The following is a 20,560-nucleotide window of genomic DNA, read 5'->3' on the forward strand; positions in this document are numbered from 1 at the left end:
TTAATTTTTAATAACTTTTAACCAATAGTAATTCAGTAAAGTCAATTAATTTTTTTGAAGTTAACAATTTTTCATAGAAAATACAAAAAATACATCATTATGAAACAAACTTTTTAAGAAAAAAAAATCTATCTTAATAGAACGGAAGGAGTATAAATTAGTTTATGTATTTTTAAAGAATTTTCTCTTAAACCAAACATAAAGATATTTTCACGAGTACCTACCAATATCAGACTTATAGCTATTACATTTAGTATACCATTTTAAGCAAAAAAAAAAACATTTCGTATACCTTTTACCAATATAAAATATGCCTGCAAAAACGATTTATGAATTATGATGTTAACATTTTGGCCATCGTGATTACGTCTACGAAACAACTAGTTCATTATGGAAACGAATGTAACAGATTAGGTATCACTTGTGATTCTAAGACCATAATTATCGCAAGGATTTTAAGGGGGTTTCTTCAAAAAAGCAATGTATGGGTTCCACTAAACCATAAAAATTGGTCCAAAATTTCATAAAATAAGGACCAATTTTGGAGGGGTTTTTGCATTGTTCACGGACTCCACCGATACGTTGCGGTTCGCGATTGATTCACTTTTTAATTTTTTTTATCTTTTTTTAGACAAAATATTTTTTTATAAAGAACCGGATAAACGGTTTTACAGTTAATCATGCTCTAATTTTGCATCTATAACAACAAGATCACAGTATTGTTCTTAGTTTCTTACATATTTTTTTTTTCTTTTATTTTTCTTGCAAAAAAAAAAACTGATTGCAAAATAAATGAGATTGATGAATTCTCGAGCAACACGTTACCATAAATGAGGTTCGCTTGACGACATTGCGTAATAGCATAGTTGTAAAGTTTAGAATTCAATAGAAAATTGTTAAACAAGAAGAAAAAATTGAACCATATATAAGCAAATACCATAATTTATTTTTTATTGTTGACCATTTACAGACCACATATTTTTTTAACAATTAATAATAATTTTAACTAGTAATGATTTATTACTATTTCTAATTCATTTCCCTACAAAAACTAAAAATATATAGTTTTTATAGTAGTCACATAATTGTTTATCTCTAATATGAGAGATTACAAATATAAATAACCATAGTACTACCTATTGTGTTTGTTTCCTTTGAGTTTAAAATAGTATGATGCTGATTTTCGAATCTTTTTTTATTCAAAACTGCACGTTCACGTAAGACTATTCTTTAATCTTGTTCAAAGATATTTTATTATTTTGTTGATTTTAAATAGACACTGATAATAATATGGAATATACCAATATGATCTTACAATTTCTGATGAAGTTTTGAAGTATTTAAATTTTCAAAAAAAGTTTTTAAGTATTTTAATTAGACACTGATGAATTGCAAAATTTGTAGTGTTCCGTGTCTGAGCTTCAGCATGAGGGTTCGAGTTATTCGGCTCGTATACACTATGTAATTATTGTGTTTATAATGGAAATTAATGTAATCCTTTGAAAAGTAGAAAAAGATAATGAGAAAGAAAAGTAGTCTTTTACCAAAAAAAGGAAAATTAGTCATTTATAAATATCCTTAATTGCTCTTCCTCATCAAACCCAGGTTTCTCTCCTGTAATTGTGGAGTTCAAGCAATAATTTACAAAATAAGATTTTAAAAGTTACCCTCTCCGTTTTACTTTATTTTATGTTCTAAGTTTTTTACATGAATTAAAAAATCATTAAATTTTATATTTCTACCCTCAACTAATACATTATTTTATTTGATTATATTAATTAATGAACTAAAATATGATAACATTGAAAAATTAGTAATTAAACGCATTGAAAACATAAAATGACAATTAATTTGAAACGGGAGGTGTACAAGATAAGATTTGAATTGAAATGTTTAACTGAAAATAAAAAAAAGTACAATTCCTAAAAAAAAAATTAATATTCATAACAATTTATAGGCTTCGTATTCAAAAGTGAAGAATTACCATGGACAATAATATAATAATCTTCTAATTTAAAAATTTTCGTAAACAAATACTATCAAGAATAAAAAAAAATAATAAAGTACAAACGTACACTCTCGCGGGAGACTGATCTATGTATTGATATTCAGATTATGGCTTTATTATCACAAAGACATGGTCGAATCTAGAGTTTTAGAAATTATAAGTAATTTAGTATATCAATTTTTAAAATTCTGGAAATCTAGAACTAATATTTCATTTGGTTATGCTAGGACAAAAACATCTAAGACACTTTCAGAAAATTATTTAGAAATATATCTTTAAAAGTAAAAATTGAGATGGTCACTAATTTTTCAGTTTTAAAGCTTTCATTATGCTATACCGTAGATTAATCTCTTCTGATTCAACTCATTATTTACTTTCTTTTGAAAGGATAGAGCTTAACATGGAAACTATGGACCTATGGTTGTACCAAACTCAAGTTGGACTAATCAATACATATTCAAATATGCAACCAACTAAAGATCCTCAAGGTCAGGCTTCTCTCACGTAATTATGAGGTTCACAAGGCAGGAACGCCAGCAAATAACTATGATACTTACAACCTTCATGCATGAAGATAATAATAATAAATATCTTTATTTTTAGTCAAAAAATATCTCTATAACCAGTTTACGACAATATGCTATTTTCCTGTGAAAAACAAGAGGCAATATGAGACAACTAAGTATTTGATGTGTATGATGACACAAATACATAAATGTAAACTATTTTAACTAATAAAGTTTATTTTCATGTATCGTTTTCATAGAATTTTCATTTCATACTATTCCAAATTTTTAAAAATGGGAATCCATATTCCACACTCTACTGTTTTAAATAATAAAAACTCTACTGTTTTAAAGAGAAAAAATATCTAGTTTTATAGTTGTAGCTTTTTAGGAAATAAAATTTTAATAATATATATGAACCGGACAAAAAGAAGCATACCTTAAAGATATGAACCGGACAATAAGCTTTCCCACCCAAAAAAAAAACCTTAGCTTCAATCGAATGAGTTATTGCCTATTGGATATGATTGAGTTATTAATATACTCAACCAAATTTCTTTTCACAAGTTATTTATATTACATTAATATATTATATATACACACACACTCATGTACATCAGTTTCACCTCGGCCCATTCCTCTTTCAGAACCAAAAAGATGAAAACCTTATCACAAATCGAAATCATTTTCCTCTCCATTGCTCTTCTTCTCTTCATCACAAGCTCAGCAACTCCATCAACATATTCAAATCAAACGAACTTAGATTACATCAAAACATCATGCAACCTCACACACTACAAAACCCTTTGCTACATCTCTCTATCTCCTTACGCCTTAAAAATCGATTCCAACCCTCAAAGACTCGCCGTCACAGCCCTCAATCTCACCCTCTCCTCAGCCAATTCTGCAGCCAAGTTCATCAAGAACATTCCTCACGGCAGAGGTGGACTAACACGTTTCGAAGCGGGTGCGGTTGCTGATTGTGTGGAGGAGATTGGAGACTCGGTGAGTGAACTCCAAGATTCAATAAGAGAGTTGGAGTCGATCAACTACGAGGATAGTTCGAAATTTGAGATGGTTATGTCGGATGTTGAGACATGGGTTAGTGCTGCTCTCACTGATGATGACACTTGTATGGATGGTTTCGGCCAAGATGGTCGAGCCAAAGCGGTCGTGAAAGATTTGGTTCGGCGACATGTTGTAAAGGTTGCTCGGCTGACTAGCAACGCGCTTGCTGTCATTAATATGTACGCGTCCACACATGAAAAATGATCATAAATGTTCATATATCTTTCTCTTTTTTTTTTCTTTTTAAATGTTCATATATCTTTCTCTTTTTTTTTTTCTTTTTAAATGTTCATATATCATATACAAAATTGTTTTATAACTTCTATTAACATTGCTTATGTTTCATGTTTATATGTATACCATGTACCTTGTTATAGGTATTGTGCATTTTCATGTATACATATTTCAATAATTTTATAATGAAGGTTTGTATATTTTGCGTTAGTTTAGTTTTGGGATGGTATAGAATAAATAATATATTTTTAGAATAATAATAATAAAATTAGAGTTTAATATGCGTACATGCGCAGATATTTTCATTCTTATAGACTAAATTTAAGTTTAAACATGCTTTAATAAACTACTAGACTACTGGTTAGGGTTGAGACTTTCAACCGGAACCATTTACCCGAACCGGATCCTACCCCAAATGGACCAGTTCGGTTCAGTTTCGGATATGGCCTTATTATACTTTTAATACCCGTGGGTATCGGGTCGATGATTCCGGTTATTACCCGAAATCCGATCGGGTACCCATTTAAACCGAAATGGATAGCCTAAAATCCAGAATATTAGAAAAAGTGTCATCAACACAACTTGAACCCGAGTTAGTTAGATAGAAAATTGGCAATGTTACCACCAGACTACTCCAACTTATATGAATTCTTCTATATTGTAAATATATATAGTATTTCAATATTAATTTTTTTTATAAAATTGACATTTTAGGGACTCGAACCCCAGTTGACCATACTAAAAATAGAGCATGTAACCACTGAACCACTTCAATTTAAACATAAATTATTTTATTTAGTAAATATATATATGATTTACATAATAAATAGGTACCCGGAACTGGTGGTATCCGACCCGAAACCTGAACCAACATCTACCAAGTACCTATTGGGTAGATAATTCATTTATCTGAAAGACCCGGACCCAAATGGATCTTACCTGAACCCGATCCGAATATCCGAAGTCCCAGGCCTAGCACATGTGTTTAATTTAACATTTATCTATCTTTTTTATATGATTGAATATATATATATATATATTTAGGTTGCCACTATTAAATATTTGTTTAATGTATTTTTGAGCAAAACAATTTTATAGCGAATTCGATAGACAATAGATTCCATAACATTTTAAATTTTAAGATTATGATAAAGATTTACAATGCATACTATAGTAAAGTGTTTTTTGGAAGTATATATATTATCATTACTAATGTGATAGGTTAATTTAGGGGTTTGTAATGTTAAGTTAGTAAGATATTCAATTATTTTAGGAATACATATTTGATTTCTTAACAGTTTTGAATATACCACCTCTATAGGAAATTTGTTAATTCTTGTTTTAATTTTATGTCCAACTAAATCCATAGGAAATATATTAAATCATTGATTTTTTTGTTTGAAAAAAAATTGAAATAAGTTACAATTAATACAAACTTAAACCAAATGTTTTTTAAATTGTATCTAATTCATGTTACATCTATAATCTGGTTTAGTGATGTTCTCATCAATTACATTTACTAAAAAAATTTCTAATGAAATTTTAATGTTAATTTAATTAGATGTTGACACTTGATTTAAAACTTTTGGTTTACTAATATTCTTTTTAACGCTGGGTAACACATTACATCGTCATATAATCTTTAAATCTAATACATATGATGATCAACTACCTGCAACATATGCGATATTGATGAGCAGCTCCACGAATAATGATTCCACGATGAAGCTCTCCCCGAAACACTTGAAACCACAAACGGTTCTGCATGTACGATATCCTCGATGGAAAGGCTCTCACCGAAACATGCGACCACAATGAATGGCTCTGGGTGTAGAAGCTTTTAAACTTTAACCAATAGGCTAGGGTGCTTCCACTGGTTTACTAATATAGATAAACGATTTTATGCAGAGATTAGGATTGTGGTGCAATGAAAGATGGAATCCATTTTATGGTTTAAGAAAAAATACAGATGTTATTAGTGGGTAATCAAACATTAATGGGCTTATTATTTTCTATGTAATATGGCGTGAAAGTTTACTAATAATTAAGAAAAGTGTAGAAAATTATCGGTGACATTAGATTGTAAATATTTAAGAAAAATCATGGTCAATTCAAATTTGTACTTCTGTTTTAATAATTTACTAGGTGATAACCCGCGCACTGCGCGGAGCGAGGAGATTTTTAAAGTATTATAACTTTTAATATGTAGATATAACAAAAGTTAAAGTCATAGTAAGAAAATATATGTAAGAAAGTACGGATTATAGCTAAGAATTTTAGTATGTCAATATAAATTTATATGCGATGGACTTTAAAATTAAATTGTATATTTGTTTGCATACGGATAAATTATAAATATAATATTAAATGAAACATAAGCAATAGTCTAATAAAATATAAAAAGAACAATGTATAAAAAAACAAAAAAAAAATAAAAAATAGAGACAAAATAACTGCTGTCAATAATGCCTTCAAAAGTCTTCGTTTGCAATCCTATTATGAGCAAGCAAAGAGATCATCTAGAGAAATTAAAAACATTATTTAACAAAATATGTGAATGCATGTATTACCTCAATCGTAAAGCATCAATTTCGGGAACACCAATGGGGTTGAAGATAATTTTGGAAAACCCATCAATGTAAATTGCGTGATGCCTGGACGTGAAATAGGTAAAGGAAATCAGTGATGGTCACGCAAAAAATATATCATAAATATTCCCCTATCTGTTAAGGTGTAAGTCTTTCAATTCTTTGAATTTGTTTCCTTGAATACGTTAACAATTCAATTGTGTTTCCTCAACATTTTGAAGCATTAAGTGATATGTACATTATGATAAACGATTTGACATTATGCCTTGAATACGTTGTACCACGTTTAAAGAAACACTTATTTTGTTGCCTTATTTAAATGAAACAATTTCAAATTTTTGAACATACCATAAAGTCTCTCATAAGAAGGAGTTAATATGCTGCCTTAGTTAAATTCCCGTTTTTTTTTTTTTGAAATTGGAATATAATCAAGTGTAAATGACTTACCATAGACATAATCCCTTTTGAAATCGGAATGTAATCAAGGTTATTTTTGAAATCCGAAATCATATTGTATAATGTAATGACCAATGACATTTGTTTGTAATTATTATAGTTGATAAAGGGTTTTTTTTTAAAAAGTAAGTGATAGTGCATGTGGTGATGACACCTATGAAATGACACTCATGTAATAAACACATGATGCCAAGATTTATTTCTATCAATGCTCCTCCTTTAATAAGAAAAAGATATATATATATTTTTAGGTTCCTGCAAACCTAACCGGATCCGGAAGAATTTGACTTAAACCTCATCCGTAAATTTATAATATTTAAATGGAGTTTAATTTTAAAATCTGATACCCAAAAAACCGGTAAGTATATGTATGTATATTTGAATATTCATATCTAAATGATATGTAAATAAATGAAAACTATTTGTTAACATGTTTGAATTTTTGTCATGAATGAAGCAGTTTCATTCAAACCTGTAAAATTATTATGTTAAAACGTAAAATAAATGATCTTAAATTTTTATAATTATATAAATTAGTGAAGTAATTAGTAAGAGTGAAAAAATAAATGTAAAATGTAATAAACACTTTAAAATAGGAAAGTTCTATTGTGTACTATAGGTATGTATAAAAAAATACAGAATATATAATGTTCAATAGAGTTTAAAAGATAATGTTCAGTTGACATGTAAAAAATGTCAAAGTGGACGATAATATATGCAAAAAGTATACTAACTGAATAGTTAGCAATATAATTTTATAACTCACGTGAAATTTAACTAAATGGGCCCGATCCATACATAATGTGGTGGTGACTGGTGAGGTTAAAATTGCGTTTAAATGTTTAGCATTCATTGGCTTGCATTTAAGTTGGTAATATATTACGAATATTCTCTTAATTTGATTAATCTTTTTAAGTAAAAACTAAGTGGCACAACTTGTAATTAACAAATATAATTAAGGGCTAATTTCCATATGTACTTCACTTTTAATAGTTTAGATATGCAAGGTGTTGAATGCTCATAATATCTATTTTAGATATTAAAACGAATAAAATGATATGTTAAATAAGTCAAAACTGCATGACCAAATAGAAGAAAAAGAAAAAAATGATTTTGTTTGGTGTAAAAATACTAAAACACCATTAATAAAGATTATATAAAAAGATATAACTTCAATAACATTTATGTAAAAACACATGACCTAAATGTTATTTTTAATGGTACTTCTATTATAATCTATACTATTATTTGCGAATTGATTTTTCGCATTCGAGCTCTCGCGTTAGAAGTTCAAGTGGTTAATATCGTATATACCGTTAATGAATAATATATATAATTTATTATATAATTAAAAATAATTTATATTAATAATATTAGGTTTACATGTTATATTAGATAACTGATTAAAAATTAATATAACAAAAGATATTTTTTAAAAGAATACAATTTTTTTATATATTGTGTTGTTATCCAAAAATAATACTTTTTATTATAAAATTAAAATATAAAATTATTTATAATTAATATTAATCAACTAAAAATATTTGTCTATAAAGATTTTTGAAAATAGATCTAATATGTGAGTTTTTGAATTAATAAGACATAATTAATAAGTATTTGTAAAAATATTATGTCCGTATATACATGTATAACATCTAGTAATAAAATAAAAATGGTGAAAAAAAATTGTCAGATTATTTTGGGTTTAATGAACAAGCTAAACGAAGCCCATAGTTTTATCAATATACCATAATATTTTGATAGCTTCCCCGGGACATACCCAAAGTACTCGAATCAAAACAATTTGAAACTTTATTATATAAATAGATAAAAATTCAAAATTTCTCTATTAAAAAAATGCAGATTTGATAAAAGCGATCCGAGTGAACTATTTCAAATCCAATTTGAATATTTTAGTATCCAAAACTATATTTTCAATGATTTATTTAGTATCCAAAAGTTACAATTTTGTATATTCTAAATACAATACTATATGCATGCATGCATAACATTTTTTTTTCATCAACTTAAACAGACTCATTAGACTTTGCAAACTTAATTTGTAGTTCCGCATTCATATGGACTTCAAATGATGGTTGGTTCCATATATATATATATATATATATATATATATATATATATATATATATATATATATATATATATATATATATATATATATATATATTACTAATATTAAAGAAACTAATCTTTTTGCTTAACATAGGATATTCCGCGTCTATGAAACGACCAAGACTAATCTAAAAAATGTAGTGAAAGCTACAGATAAATTTTTAGGTTTTTAAATAAACCGTAAACATGGATTCACATATATGGAACTAGTAATTTCGCAGCAAAGAAAAATCAATTTTTGACATAGACCAACATAGCAATTTCTCATCCATAAAAAGAAACTAATCTCCAAAGATCAATTTACAAATTTTTATGATGGCCGTCATGTCTATCTTCTTATTTATGTCTAGTGCAGCTCCAAATATAATCTAAAAGTAGAAGTTAAATCGATATGATATTTCTAGTTTCCATGAAAATTGAAAATATTTTTTTTTTAAATATTAAATACTTTCGTAAGAACATGTAATTATATTTATATTTCTAATACTCTCGTGGTTTGGTGGTAAATGAACCTCGGCTGAAGTGCCCGTCATCACGAGTTCGAGTCCCGACCACAGCGGATTTAATATGGTTTCCGTTTGATTTCTAGGACTTTCCTTGCCAGTTCTGATTGAACGCGGTGGGATAGTCGGACTAAGTGAGAGGTCCGTATATCTGGATCATCAAAAAAAAAACACTGTATGCTAGCTATGTTCATTGCTCAAAACGCAGTTTAGATTACAAGGTGACGTATCGCCTTATCCATTTCAACCAATAAAACCCTTCATAAAATTTTAGAACCATATAAAAATAAAATAACTATTATTTTATCTAACGGTGCCGAAGCGAACCACGCAAACGCATAGCCCAAAAGGCTTCGTTATCCCCTACCCAAGCCACACGAACAATACGTTATCCCAAAGAGTGAGTGACCACCACATTGATAGCAAGAGAGAAGAAGAAGAAGAAGCGAGAGTTTGACGAGTACCCAAAGCGATAACAATGGCGGCGGATGCTCTGAGAATCTCGAGTTCTAGCTCGTTGGTTTGTAATCTCAATGGGTCACAGAGACGCCCTGTTCTCACTCCTCTGTCTCATCATCGTTCTACCTTTCTCGGTCTTCCTCCTCGCGCTTCTCTTTCTCATCTTCTCGGTAAAGCTCGTATTGGGCTTGGCTCTTCAAAGCTAGTACACCGAAAGAAACAATTCTCTGTCTTCGCCGCCGCCGAAGGTCTATTCTCTATGCTCTCTCTTCGAAAGCTTTAATCTTTCGCTTACCCATTTCCATTTTCTTCGTAAAGTGCTTGAAATTGCATGTATGCCTTCTAAGTGTTCGTTAAAATGCCTCTGAGAAGTGTTTAGTTGCTCACTCTGTAGTGTTTCTATTGTTACTTAGGAGAGGGGAAGCGCGCCGTGCCGCTTAAAGACTACAGAAACATTGGCATCATGGCTCACATAGACGCTGGAAAGACTACAACAACGGAGAGGATTCTCTACTACACAGGAAGAAACTACAAGATCGGCGAAGTCCACGAAGGAACAGCCACAATGGATTGGATGGAGCAAGAGCAAGAGAGAGGAATCACCATTACCTCAGCTGCAACCACCACGTTCTGGGACAAGCACAGGATCAACATCATCGATACTCCCGGACACGTGGATTTCACTCTTGAAGTCGAACGTGCTCTGAGAGTTCTCGACGGAGCTATATGCTTGTTCGACAGTGTTGCTGGCGTTGAGCCTCAGTCCGAGACTGTGTGGAGACAAGCTGATAAATACGGTGTGCCTAGGATCTGCTTTGTGAACAAGATGGACCGTCTTGGAGCTAACTTTTTCAGGACTAGGGACATGATTGTGACTAATCTCGGTGCTAAGCCCTTGGTGCTTCAGATACCTATTGGTGCTGAAGATTCGTTTAAAGGTGTGGTTGATCTCGTGAGGATGAAGGCTATAGTTTGGTCTGGAGAAGAGCTTGGTGCCAAGTTTAATTACGAGGATATTCCAGCTGATCTTGAAGAGTTGGCTCAAGAGTATAGGGCGGCGATGATGGAGCTGATTGTTGATTTGGATGATGAGGTCATGGAGAATTATTTAGAAGGAGTTGAGCCTGACGAGGCCACGGTGAAGAGATTGGTGAGGAAAGGAACCATCACTGGGAAGTTTGTGCCTATTCTCTGTGGCTCAGCCTTTAAGAACAAAGGTGTGCAGCCGTTGCTTGATGCTGTGGTTGACTATCTTCCTTCTCCAGTTGAAGTTCCTCCCATGAATGGAACAGACCCTGAGAACCCGGAAGTTACCATTGTCCGGAAACCGGATGATGAGGAGCCGTTCGCTGGGTTAGCGTTCAAGATCATGAGTGATCCTTTTGTTGGCTCTCTTACGTTTGTGAGAGTCTACTCAGGGAAGCTCACAGCTGGCTCTTACGTGCTGAACGCTAACAAAGGAAAGAAGGAGAGAATTGGAAGGCTTTTGGAGATGCACGCAAACAGCAGAGAAGATGTTAAAGTAGCGTTAACGGGAGACATTGTGGCTCTCGCTGGTCTCAAAGATACAATCACTGGTGAAACATTGAGTGATCCGGAAAGCCCTGTTGTCCTTGAACGTATGGACTTCCCTGATCCCGTCATCAAGGTGGCGATCGAGCCCAAAACGAAAGCGGATATTGATAAAATGGCTACGGGACTGATCAAGCTCGCTCAAGAAGATCCCTCTTTCCATTTTTCGCGCGATGAGGAGATGAACCAAACCGTCATTGAAGGAATGGGAGAGCTTCATCTTGAGATCATCGTCGACAGGCTTAAAAGAGAGTTCAAGGTCGAGGCTAACGTTGGAGCGCCGCAAGTGAACTACCGTGAGAGTATCTCCAAAGTAGCTGAAGTGAAGTACACGCACAAGAAGCAATCAGGTGGACAAGGACAGTTTGCTGATATTACAGTCCGGTTCGAGCCGTTGGAAGCGGGATCAGGATACGAGTTCAAGAGTGAGATCAAAGGAGGAGCTGTGCCAAGAGAGTATATTCCAGGTGTCATGAAAGGGCTTGAGGAGTGTATGGGATCAGGTGTGCTTGCGGGTTTTCCGGTGGTTGATGTCCGTGCTTGTTTAGTTGATGGATCTTACCATGATGTGGACTCGAGCGTGTTAGCTTTCCAGCTTGCTGCGAGAGGAGCTTTCCGTGAAGGGATGAGGAAAGCAGGTCCGAGGATGCTTGAACCTATCATGAGAGTTGAAGTTGTTACGCCTGAAGAACATCTTGGTGATGTCATTGGTGATCTTAACTCTAGAAGAGGTCAGATCAACAGCTTTGGAGACAAACCCGGTGGCCTCAAGGTATAAAAAATTGTGAAACTGAATGATTAAAAAACCGAAACTTGTTTTTTTTTATGAATCTGATGCATTGTTGTTATTGTAATATTGCAGGTGGTAGATTCTCTGGTTCCATTAGCAGAGATGTTTCAGTATGTGAGTACATTGAGAGGGATGACAAAAGGTCGTGCTTCTTACACAATGCAATTGGCTAAGTTTGATGTTGTTCCTCAGCATATTCAGAACCAGCTTTCCTCCAAGGATCAAGAAGTTGCTGCTTAAGTCAGACAGATTATGTTTTCATGTTCAGAAACTACACTGAAGACATACAAATGTGCTATCTTGATAATGTTTAATCATTTCTATAGTTTTGGTTTTGTTTGGTTTTGATGAAGAGAACAAATATATTTAAAACTCTTTTTTTTTTTTGATGTCAAGATAAGTATGGGAATGTAGATAACACTTTGAATGATTCAAGTTCGATGCATTCAACTGAGACAAAGAGAACAAGATTTAATCACGACAAGGTTCACGTCACAATCGATATAGGAAAAGACGAAAGTTATAACAGAAAAATGGGAACAATCGATTTTGGATTTGAGTTACAAAAAGTAAAAACACTGCGTTTAAGTTTATTTCATCTGGACGATTCCTGAGCTGATTAGCTTTTGGATTTTGTTCATGATCATCGGGTTCTGCATGTGTTTTTGTGCTGCTGCTGGATTCTCCTGGAGATCAGACAGAACCTATTCAAAGAAACAAAAAAAGTTGTGAGACTTCAACATGGATAGCACCACCAAATCTTGAGAAGAAATCTAGAGAAGCTTTAAGTTACCTGTCTCATTACGGGATCTGTGAGAATGTTCTGGATCTCAGGGTCTTGCATTCCCTTAGCCTGGAAAAAAGAATGAGCAGGAACTGTGAGAATTCTCTCTATGGAACAAGTTTCGTAACTGTTAGTTAGAATCTAACCTGTCTTTCTTTCAACTCCTCTGGAGTAAGGTCACCACGGTTTGCCTTGTTGATCTGTTGCACACATCTGCAGAAAGTGGTTTACAACACGTTACATAGGCTACTAAGATAACAGAGTGAATAATTCTCTCTGAATTTTTACACATATGCTATATATACCTTCTAACACCGTCTAGGAGCTCCTGATTGTTAGGATCATGTTTGAGACCCTCCTGGTATGTTTCCATTGCATTGTCATACTCCTTCATGAAGAATTGGACTGCACCTTTTCTGCTGTATCCCTTTGAGAATGTTGGATCGAGCTCAATGCACTTCTCCGCATCCTTCAATCCTTCGGGCATTGCCCCCAGTTTTGTGTAACATGCAGCTCGGTTGCTGTATGCCTATGTCAAGTTCAAAAAATGCAAACAAGTTAATTCAAACAATCAAATATACACAGCACCAAAGCACCTATGGTGATGAATCAGCCTTACTCTCGGGTCTTTTGGATTCCTTTTGATCGCTTCAGTGTAGTGTCTCACAGCATCAGGATACTTCTGCTCCTTGAAGAACTGATTACCTGTATAACAAACACAGGAGAATGTTAGTTCAACTTTCTTCACATAACCAAATATATAACTGCAAAAGCAATTTACCTTTCTCACGCTCCTCATCACCAATAGCTGGATCAAAATACTCTTGCTGCTCCAACTCTTTCTTAGCTCTCTCTGCCTCATTCAGCCTCTTCAACGTGTCTGGGTTACGGTGCTCCGTAAGTGCTTTCTGGTAAGTCTCAATCACAGGTTCATAGTCTTTTGAGACTTTAGCCATCTTCCCCAGAGCTGTTCCTTTCCTGGTCAAAGCTTTAGCTACCATCTTGTAATCTGACCTAAGCTCTCTACCCCTTTCAACAGCCTTATCACAGTCCTTGATGCACTCATCATACTGAATCAAACACATTCCACATTTAGACTCAACAACGTACCAAGTAAATCACATATATGTACATAAAAACTATACCTTGATGCATTCATCATACTGAATCAAACATAATCACATTTAGATTCAACCTTATCCTAAGCAAATCATAATACACTAATACACATACAAAAAAACTATACCTTTCACATTAGTGATATAAAAGATATCAATGTACATAAAAACTATCTCTTGATGCACTTATCATACTGAATCAAACACATTCATATTTAGACTCAACCTTGTCCTAAGCAAATCACTATACCTTGATGCACTTATCATACTGAATCAAACTTGATCAAGCAAGCCACTATAGTATACATTAAAACAATGCACTTATCATAGAGAACCAAACACATTCATATTCAGACTCAAGTCAATCAATAACGTACCGAGTAAATCACTATAGTATACATAAAAACAATACCTTGACGCACTCATCATACTCAATCAAAACACATTCACATTTAGACTATGTACATAAAGACTATACCTTTCCCATCTCGAGATGAACAGCAGCACGGTTAGTGATAAAAGAGATATCTTCATCATCAATCTCCATAGCCGTGGAGTAATGCTTGATAGCAGTTTCAAAGTCCTTCTTCTTATACGCAGCGTTCCCCATCTCTTTCTCCTTCAAAGCCTTCTCCCTCCTCTCCTTCTTCTCCTTCTCCTCCGCAACCTCCGGCTCAGGCTCAGGCTCCGGCTCACGCTTCTTCTCAACCACAGGCTCATTCACAACCATCTCATCCTCCTCCTGAGCCCCCTCAGCTTCATCACCAGTCTGAGTCCTGAACTGAACATTCAACAAAACCCCAAGAGACTGCATCACCCTCTGGTCCTTCAAGTAGAGATTAAGACTGCTCGGGTTCCTCTGGATCTCCTGCATCATGTTGACGAAATCAGGCTGCTTCAAGAACCCCCTCGTCGACGGATCCGCCGTCAGCTTGGCCCACATCTCGGGCCCCTTGAACGCATCCCCGAACGGATTCGGCGGAGGAGCGGCGCGTGACCTCGACGCGTCAGCTAAGCCCGACTTCAACGCCTCGTTGCTCGGATCGATCTCGAGCCCCTTGGAGTACGCCTCCACGGCCTCCTCGTGGTGGTTCAGACCCAGGTGAGCGGCGCCGAGGCGGCTGTAGCCCTTGGCCCAGTCCGGTTTGAGCTCGACGGTCTTCTTGGCGTCGGAGAGAGCTTCCTCGTAGTGGTGGAGGGAGGCGTGGGCGGCGGAGCGGTTGGAGAAGAGGACGTGGTTGGTTGGAGCGAGGTTGATCGCGTCGGTGAAGTGGGTGACGGCGGAGGCGAAGTCGCCGGAGGAGAAAGCGGCGTTGCCTTTGGCTTTAGCTTCGTCGGCCATGGTTGGGTTGAGTTGAATCTGAGAGTTTAGGGTTTGTTTGATCTTTCCTTGAAGGAGAGGAGACTATATGGGGTTTTGGTTTTGGGACTTGTTTGGATACGAGTACAACAGTATCCGAGATTGTTTGTTTAGAAAAGAAGATTCTGGAATGATTTAAAAGGAAAAACAGGTTTGCTAAATATGAGGATGGAGCAAGGATGTGTTACTTTTCTTTGTGGATATATATAAAGGTTTATATTAAGATTTTTTTTTAATATTCGTAGTTAACTGTTTGATATCTTCATATAAGTATATACTCTAAAATATTACTTTTCAAACTAGAACAGTAGAACTAATCTTATTTTATAATCTCTTTTCTTATTAGTAACAAATTTAATTAATTTTTTATAAAGTTAAATTCATTAATATTTTGTTTTAAAATAGTAATTTTGTATAAATATAATAATTTTAAAGTTAAAATTATTATATAATTTAATATATGTATATTTTAACCAAAAAAATCTCTTAAATAGTAATCACCATATTAATAACAAAATGTTCTTAATTCAATCATTCCATTTTGTACAAAACTTAATATTTATTTACAAAATAAAGTTAAAAATGCTTATTTGATAATTCTTCTGTTTTATTTTAAGTGATGTTTAATGTTAATTAAATATATTATTAAATAAGATTAATCTAACTAATAAAAATAGCTTAACATATAATTAGTTGTAAATGTCAACTACATTGAATTTTTACTTAGAGAATACAAAAAATTCAATTATCTTGAAAAAGAAAATTTAATTTTAAAACTTCATTTAGAAATAGAAGGGATAGAGAGCAACAATAAGATTGTAAATGAGAATTGCCTATTATTATGTTGAGCAATGGTTATATAAAATTTAAAGGGAAAATTGTTTTTTAGAGCAAAAAATGATAACTATTTCCTTTTAGACTAATATCTATTTTGTATCATTTTTACTTATAATTTCCTTTAATATTTTTGAAAATAAATTTAATAAATATTTTTACAAACAAAAAAATTGAAAAAATAGTAATTATTGATAAAATACCTATATGAACTTAGTGGTATTTTTCAGTTCTAAAAAAATTAAATTATAATTTTCAGATTATGTTCTAAATAGAGTGAAAATGACATTCTACGAACTAGAAAATGAAATCCATTTTTTCATTGAATCTACAATGTTTAGAATACGTGATCTACGTAAATAAGAGTATTCTAAAAATATTTAGAATACACATTCCGCGCTTAACATATCGATATAAAATCTTTTGAAATCAAAATCTACACATTATTATAAATCTAAAACACGTAGAAACCTACTTCTACAAATTTACTGTAAATCTAAAATAAGTAGAAATCAAAATCTACACATTACTATGATTCAAAAAACCTGTAGAAACTGATTTCTACATATTAGATGTATTCTACGGATAAGAAATCAGTTCATAAAAATATGAAACAAAATATTTGGGACTATTCACTTTTATATTTCGAAATAATCGATTTTTTATTAAAAAAATGTGGTAATCTTCTTCTCACACCGTCTTCTATATTCCATTGATTGTTCACAAAAATTCACATTATTTCTACCAAATCAGTGTAAAATTGAGTGAGTTAGGGTTTATGAACGTGAGACTTTGATTTTTTTTCTCTTTGTTCGTGAAGGAGATGAGAAATTATGGGTTTCATCATAAAGAAATCGAGTTTAAAGAGTTGAAATCGTGGTTGGTCGGTTCAAATCAAGTGGGAATCAAATCTGATATAACCAAACAAAACAGAAAATCGCTTTGGAATACTTACATGGGCATAGGATCGATCGGTCTATAATTCAAGATCGGTCAATCTGTATGAAATTGACCTTTGCCGATCGAGTGAAATGGACCAAGTCGATAAGTATATGCTCCACATTTTTTTATTCTGCATAATGATCAGGATCGATCGATCCGTTCGACCTTGTAATTTTGGATCGATGGATCCCACTTTATCGAACCCATTATTTATTATATTTAAAAATTACAATTTTAAGGGCATTATTGCCATTTTGAAATAATTAGCCTAATGTGACATAAAATATATGAAAGGGCAAATCTCCAAAATAGCACCTTTCTAAGTTTATATCACAAAAATAGCACTCAAAAACTAAAATGACTAAAATAGCATTTTATCTTTTGAAAAATTTAAATTTTTTCAGTTTTTAAAATTTGAAATCTTATCCCCAAAACCTCACTTCTCAACTCTAAACCCTAAAACATAAACTCTAAACCCTAAACCTTAAATTCTAAACCCTAAACCCCACCCCTTGAGTGCTATTTTTGTGACTTTTGGCCTTGAATGCTAGTTTTGGAACAAAAACTTGATTTAGTGCTATTTTGGTCTTTTTCTCTATATGAAATTAGTCTAAAGGGACATAATTATCACTTTTTCTCTAAAAATAATTTTTCCAAATTTCTATAACTATTTTTTAAATAGAATATTACATAAGATTTATTTTTTTATTTAAAATAATAAATAAATAATATTTGTTTATCTTAGACATATCTCAAACATATATTTCAAACATAAATAATAATTTTCTAAATAAATAGTAAGTGATTAAAAGTTACAATTTTTAACTAATAATATCAAGATAAAAATATTTGATCACATATAAAACAGACAGTTTAAAAAAAAATAACATTGTATTTTCAAATTTAAATGATAAATAAGATATTTCAAATTATATCATACGATAGTTGTTTACATCAACGACGCCGTTTGACTACATTGCCCAATCGACACCTCTCCGGCACGATTGTTCAGAGTTCGATTTCCATTTTCGGGTGGAAAGATCGATAATTTTTGATTCGGATGGTAGATTCCGTTCCGACAGATCTTCGGATTCGGACACCCTGATCTCAGATTCCCTAAAGTTTAGGTAAGTTTCTACCTCATTTCGTTACCACAGAACAACATTTATGGTTTCTAGCGATTCGAAACCGGCTGCTTGTAAAATCTCACTCGTAGTTTCATGTTTGTTCTTGGGAGTTCCTGGTAGTGTATTGCTCGTATTGTGTTGAAAGGTTCAAACTTTTCCGTCAAATACCAAAGGCTAGTGCTTTGCACACCAGGTGTTTGTGTTAATTCCTGAATGAGACTTATTTTCATTTTGGTTAGTGATCGTTAGAGAATCAGCTCTAGTGTTCTTAGATTGATTCTGGGTTACTGCTGCATTGTCAGATTTGCATCAACTGATCTGGTTTGTGGTCTGAATTTGTTTGCAGGAGAAGAGAAAAGAAGTACCCTTTAAGCTAACCTGATGAACGGACCACGAGGCTCGAGTAGTTTGCGTTCAGCATTCTCTTACTGTGTACAACAAGTGCGTAACTATGACTACCACCACTACCTCTGTCTCCTTGAACTCCCACCTCAGATGCGTAAAGCCGCCTTTGCACTCCGCGCTTTCAACGTAGAAACCGCAAGAGCCATGGATGTTGCATCTGATCCCAAAATCGGCTTGATGCGTTTACTCTGGTGGCAAGAAGCAATCGACAAACTCTACACGAAAAAAACCGTAAACCATCCAGCTGCACAAGCTCTCTCCTGGGCGATATCAGAGCATAGCATCAGTAAACCGTGGCTTAAACGCTCGGTTGAAGCAAGAATCCAAGATGCTCAGAGAGAAGCTGATGATATACCAGAGAGTGTTGAGGAGCTTGAGAAGTACGCTGAAGATACGGTTTCGACCCTTCTGTATAATACACTCCAAGCTGGCGGGATTAGTTCAACAGCAGCGGACCACGCAGCTTCACACATCGGTAAAGCCAGTGGTCTTGTCTTGCTGCTGAAGTCGTTGCCTTACCATTGTACTAGAAACCGTCACCACAATTACATCCCTGTGGAACTCGCTGAGAAGCACGGGCTGTTTGTGAAACATGGTGGACGGTCAGAGATCCTTTTGGATAATGATTCAAGAGAAGGGCTATGCAATGTAGTGTTTGAGATTGCATCTGTTGCCAATGTGCATATCTTGAAAGCTCGTGAGCTGGCGGGAAAAGTTCCTGCAGAAGCTAAACCGGTTCTGCTTCATTCTGTTCCGGTACAGGTTCTTCTGGATTCGTTGAGTAAAGTACATTTCGATGTGTTTGATCCGAGGATGCAGAGAGGAGTTCTTGGTGTTCCTCCTCTTTGGTTTCAGGTTAGACTCAAGTGGTATTCATGGAGATCTACGTTCTGAGAAACTTCATGTCTATGTTTTTTTTTTCTGGTTTTAAAGACATTATTACAAAACTGTTCCAGTTTGTTTGTATTTTTGCCTTGTAATAATACAAACAGTGATGGATTGGATACAAAATAAAAGAATTTGTTTCATTTCTTTTGCTTTCAGATAATATACACAGTTACATAAAAGTGTACAATATGTTATAGTTTTTTTTTGAAAAAAAACAATATGTTATAGTTGAAGAAGCCCATTTTCATGGATTCATGTTTCCTACAAAAGCCTGGGATCATTGTAGTGTATGAATATGATACAACATCGTACTCAAATCCATTGAATGTGAGGCCACAGAACAAATTCTAAGCATTATCCATATTACCAGCATCGCTTCATATAATATCAAGATCCATGCCACTCTTGCTTCCCACACTAATTAGTAAATACAACCATTGCTTACTACTCAATCTTCCTGTTAGTAGAAAGACCATATAACAAAATGTTGCAGGTCCTAAAATTGGCAGCCGAACCATGAGAATCCATTTGTCTGAATTTTTTTTGAGTATAGTGGTGATTGGTTGAGTTGTAGAAGCTGACTTTAATATTAATCTACAACTTTTAAATCATCAATCATGATTTATCTTATTTTCTAAAGCTATACCCAAAAGATAAAAATAAAAAGATGTAAAAGCTTTATTTTCTAAAGCCCAATCTTTTTGGATGTATAAAATATATTACTCTAGCAATCAATTTTAAAGGTACATCACCTAAATAAAAAAATTCTACATTTTAAATTCTAC

General features: G+C 33.4%; 4 protein-coding genes across 4 annotated transcripts; 3 read left to right on the top strand and 1 right to left on the bottom strand.

Annotated features, from left to right (window-relative positions):
• Nucleotides 1-2,944: 2,944 nt before the first annotated feature.
• LOC106366546 (pectinesterase inhibitor 10-like) lies at nucleotides 2,945-4,026 on the top strand. The gene has a single exon (XM_013806158.3). The coding sequence runs from the start codon at nucleotides 3,124-3,126 to the stop codon at nucleotides 3,784-3,786; it is 663 nt and encodes a 220-aa protein (XP_013661612.1). The 5' UTR covers nucleotides 2,945-3,123; the 3' UTR covers nucleotides 3,787-4,026.
• Nucleotides 4,027-9,729: 5,703 nt separating this feature from the next.
• Nucleotides 9,730-12,701, top strand: LOC125577834 (elongation factor G, chloroplastic). The gene is made up of 3 exons (XM_048739773.1): nucleotides 9,730-10,203; nucleotides 10,369-12,299; nucleotides 12,390-12,701. The coding sequence occupies exons 1-3, from the start codon at nucleotides 9,975-9,977 to the stop codon at nucleotides 12,555-12,557; spliced, it is 2,328 nt and encodes a 775-aa protein (XP_048595730.1). The 5' UTR covers nucleotides 9,730-9,974; the 3' UTR covers nucleotides 12,558-12,701.
• Nucleotides 12,702-12,744: 43 nt separating this feature from the next.
• LOC125577835 (hsp70-Hsp90 organizing protein 2-like) lies at nucleotides 12,745-15,706 on the bottom strand. Its single transcript, XM_048739774.1, has 7 exons — nucleotides 14,698-15,706; nucleotides 13,883-14,171; nucleotides 13,721-13,806; nucleotides 13,407-13,630; nucleotides 13,248-13,314; nucleotides 13,111-13,170; nucleotides 12,745-13,021 (listed from the first exon to the last, which is right to left on the bottom strand). The coding sequence occupies exons 1-7, from the start codon at nucleotides 15,559-15,561 to the stop codon at nucleotides 12,908-12,910; spliced, it is 1,704 nt and encodes a 567-aa protein (XP_048595731.1). The 5' UTR covers nucleotides 15,562-15,706; the 3' UTR covers nucleotides 12,745-12,907.
• Nucleotides 15,707-18,259: 2,553 nt separating this feature from the next.
• LOC111197758 (NADH dehydrogenase (ubiquinone) complex I, assembly factor 6-like) lies at nucleotides 18,260-19,919 on the top strand. Its single transcript, XM_022692446.2, has 2 exons — nucleotides 18,260-18,482; nucleotides 18,829-19,919. Exon 2 carries the CDS (start codon nucleotides 18,864-18,866, stop codon nucleotides 19,779-19,781), a length of 918 nt encoding a protein of 305 aa, XP_022548167.1. The 5' UTR covers nucleotides 18,260-18,482; nucleotides 18,829-18,863; the 3' UTR covers nucleotides 19,782-19,919.
• Nucleotides 19,920-20,560: the final 641 nt, after the last annotated feature.

The sequence above is a fragment of the Brassica napus genome, chromosome A9 (assembly GCF_020379485.1).
Source record: "Brassica napus cultivar Da-Ae chromosome A9, Da-Ae, whole genome shotgun sequence".
Classification (NCBI taxonomy): Eukaryota; Viridiplantae; Streptophyta; class Magnoliopsida; order Brassicales; family Brassicaceae; genus Brassica; species Brassica napus.

Excerpts from the sequence above, each read along its gene's own strand:
- LOC106366546 (XM_013806158.3), top strand. The coding sequence starts at position 3,124 with ATGTACATCAGTTTCACCTCGGCCCATTCCTCTTTCAGAACCAAAAAG.
- LOC125577834 (XM_048739773.1), top strand. The coding sequence starts at position 9,975 with ATGGCGGCGGATGCTCTGAGAATCTCGAGTTCTAGCTCGTTGGTTTGT. Across the intron at positions 10,204-10,368 it reads TGTCTTCGCCGCCGCCGAAG|GAGAGGGGAAGCGCGCCGTG; the intron begins GTCTATTCTCTA and ends ATTGTTACTTAG. Across the intron at positions 12,300-12,389 it reads ACAAACCCGGTGGCCTCAAG|GTGGTAGATTCTCTGGTTCC; the intron begins GTATAAAAAATT and ends GTAATATTGCAG.
- LOC125577835 (XM_048739774.1), bottom strand. The coding sequence starts at position 15,561 with ATGGCCGACGAAGCTAAAGCCAAAGGCAACGCCGCTTTCTCCTCCGGC. Across the intron at positions 13,631-13,720 it reads GGAATCCAAAAGACCCGAGA|GCATACAGCAACCGAGCTGC; the intron begins GTAAGGCTGATT and ends AACTTGACATAG. Across the intron at positions 13,171-13,247 it reads AGGAGTTGAAAGAAAGACAG|GCTAAGGGAATGCAAGACCC; the intron begins GTTAGATTCTAA and ends TCTTTTTTCCAG.
- LOC111197758 (XM_022692446.2), top strand. The coding sequence starts at position 18,864 with ATGAACGGACCACGAGGCTCGAGTAGTTTGCGTTCAGCATTCTCTTAC.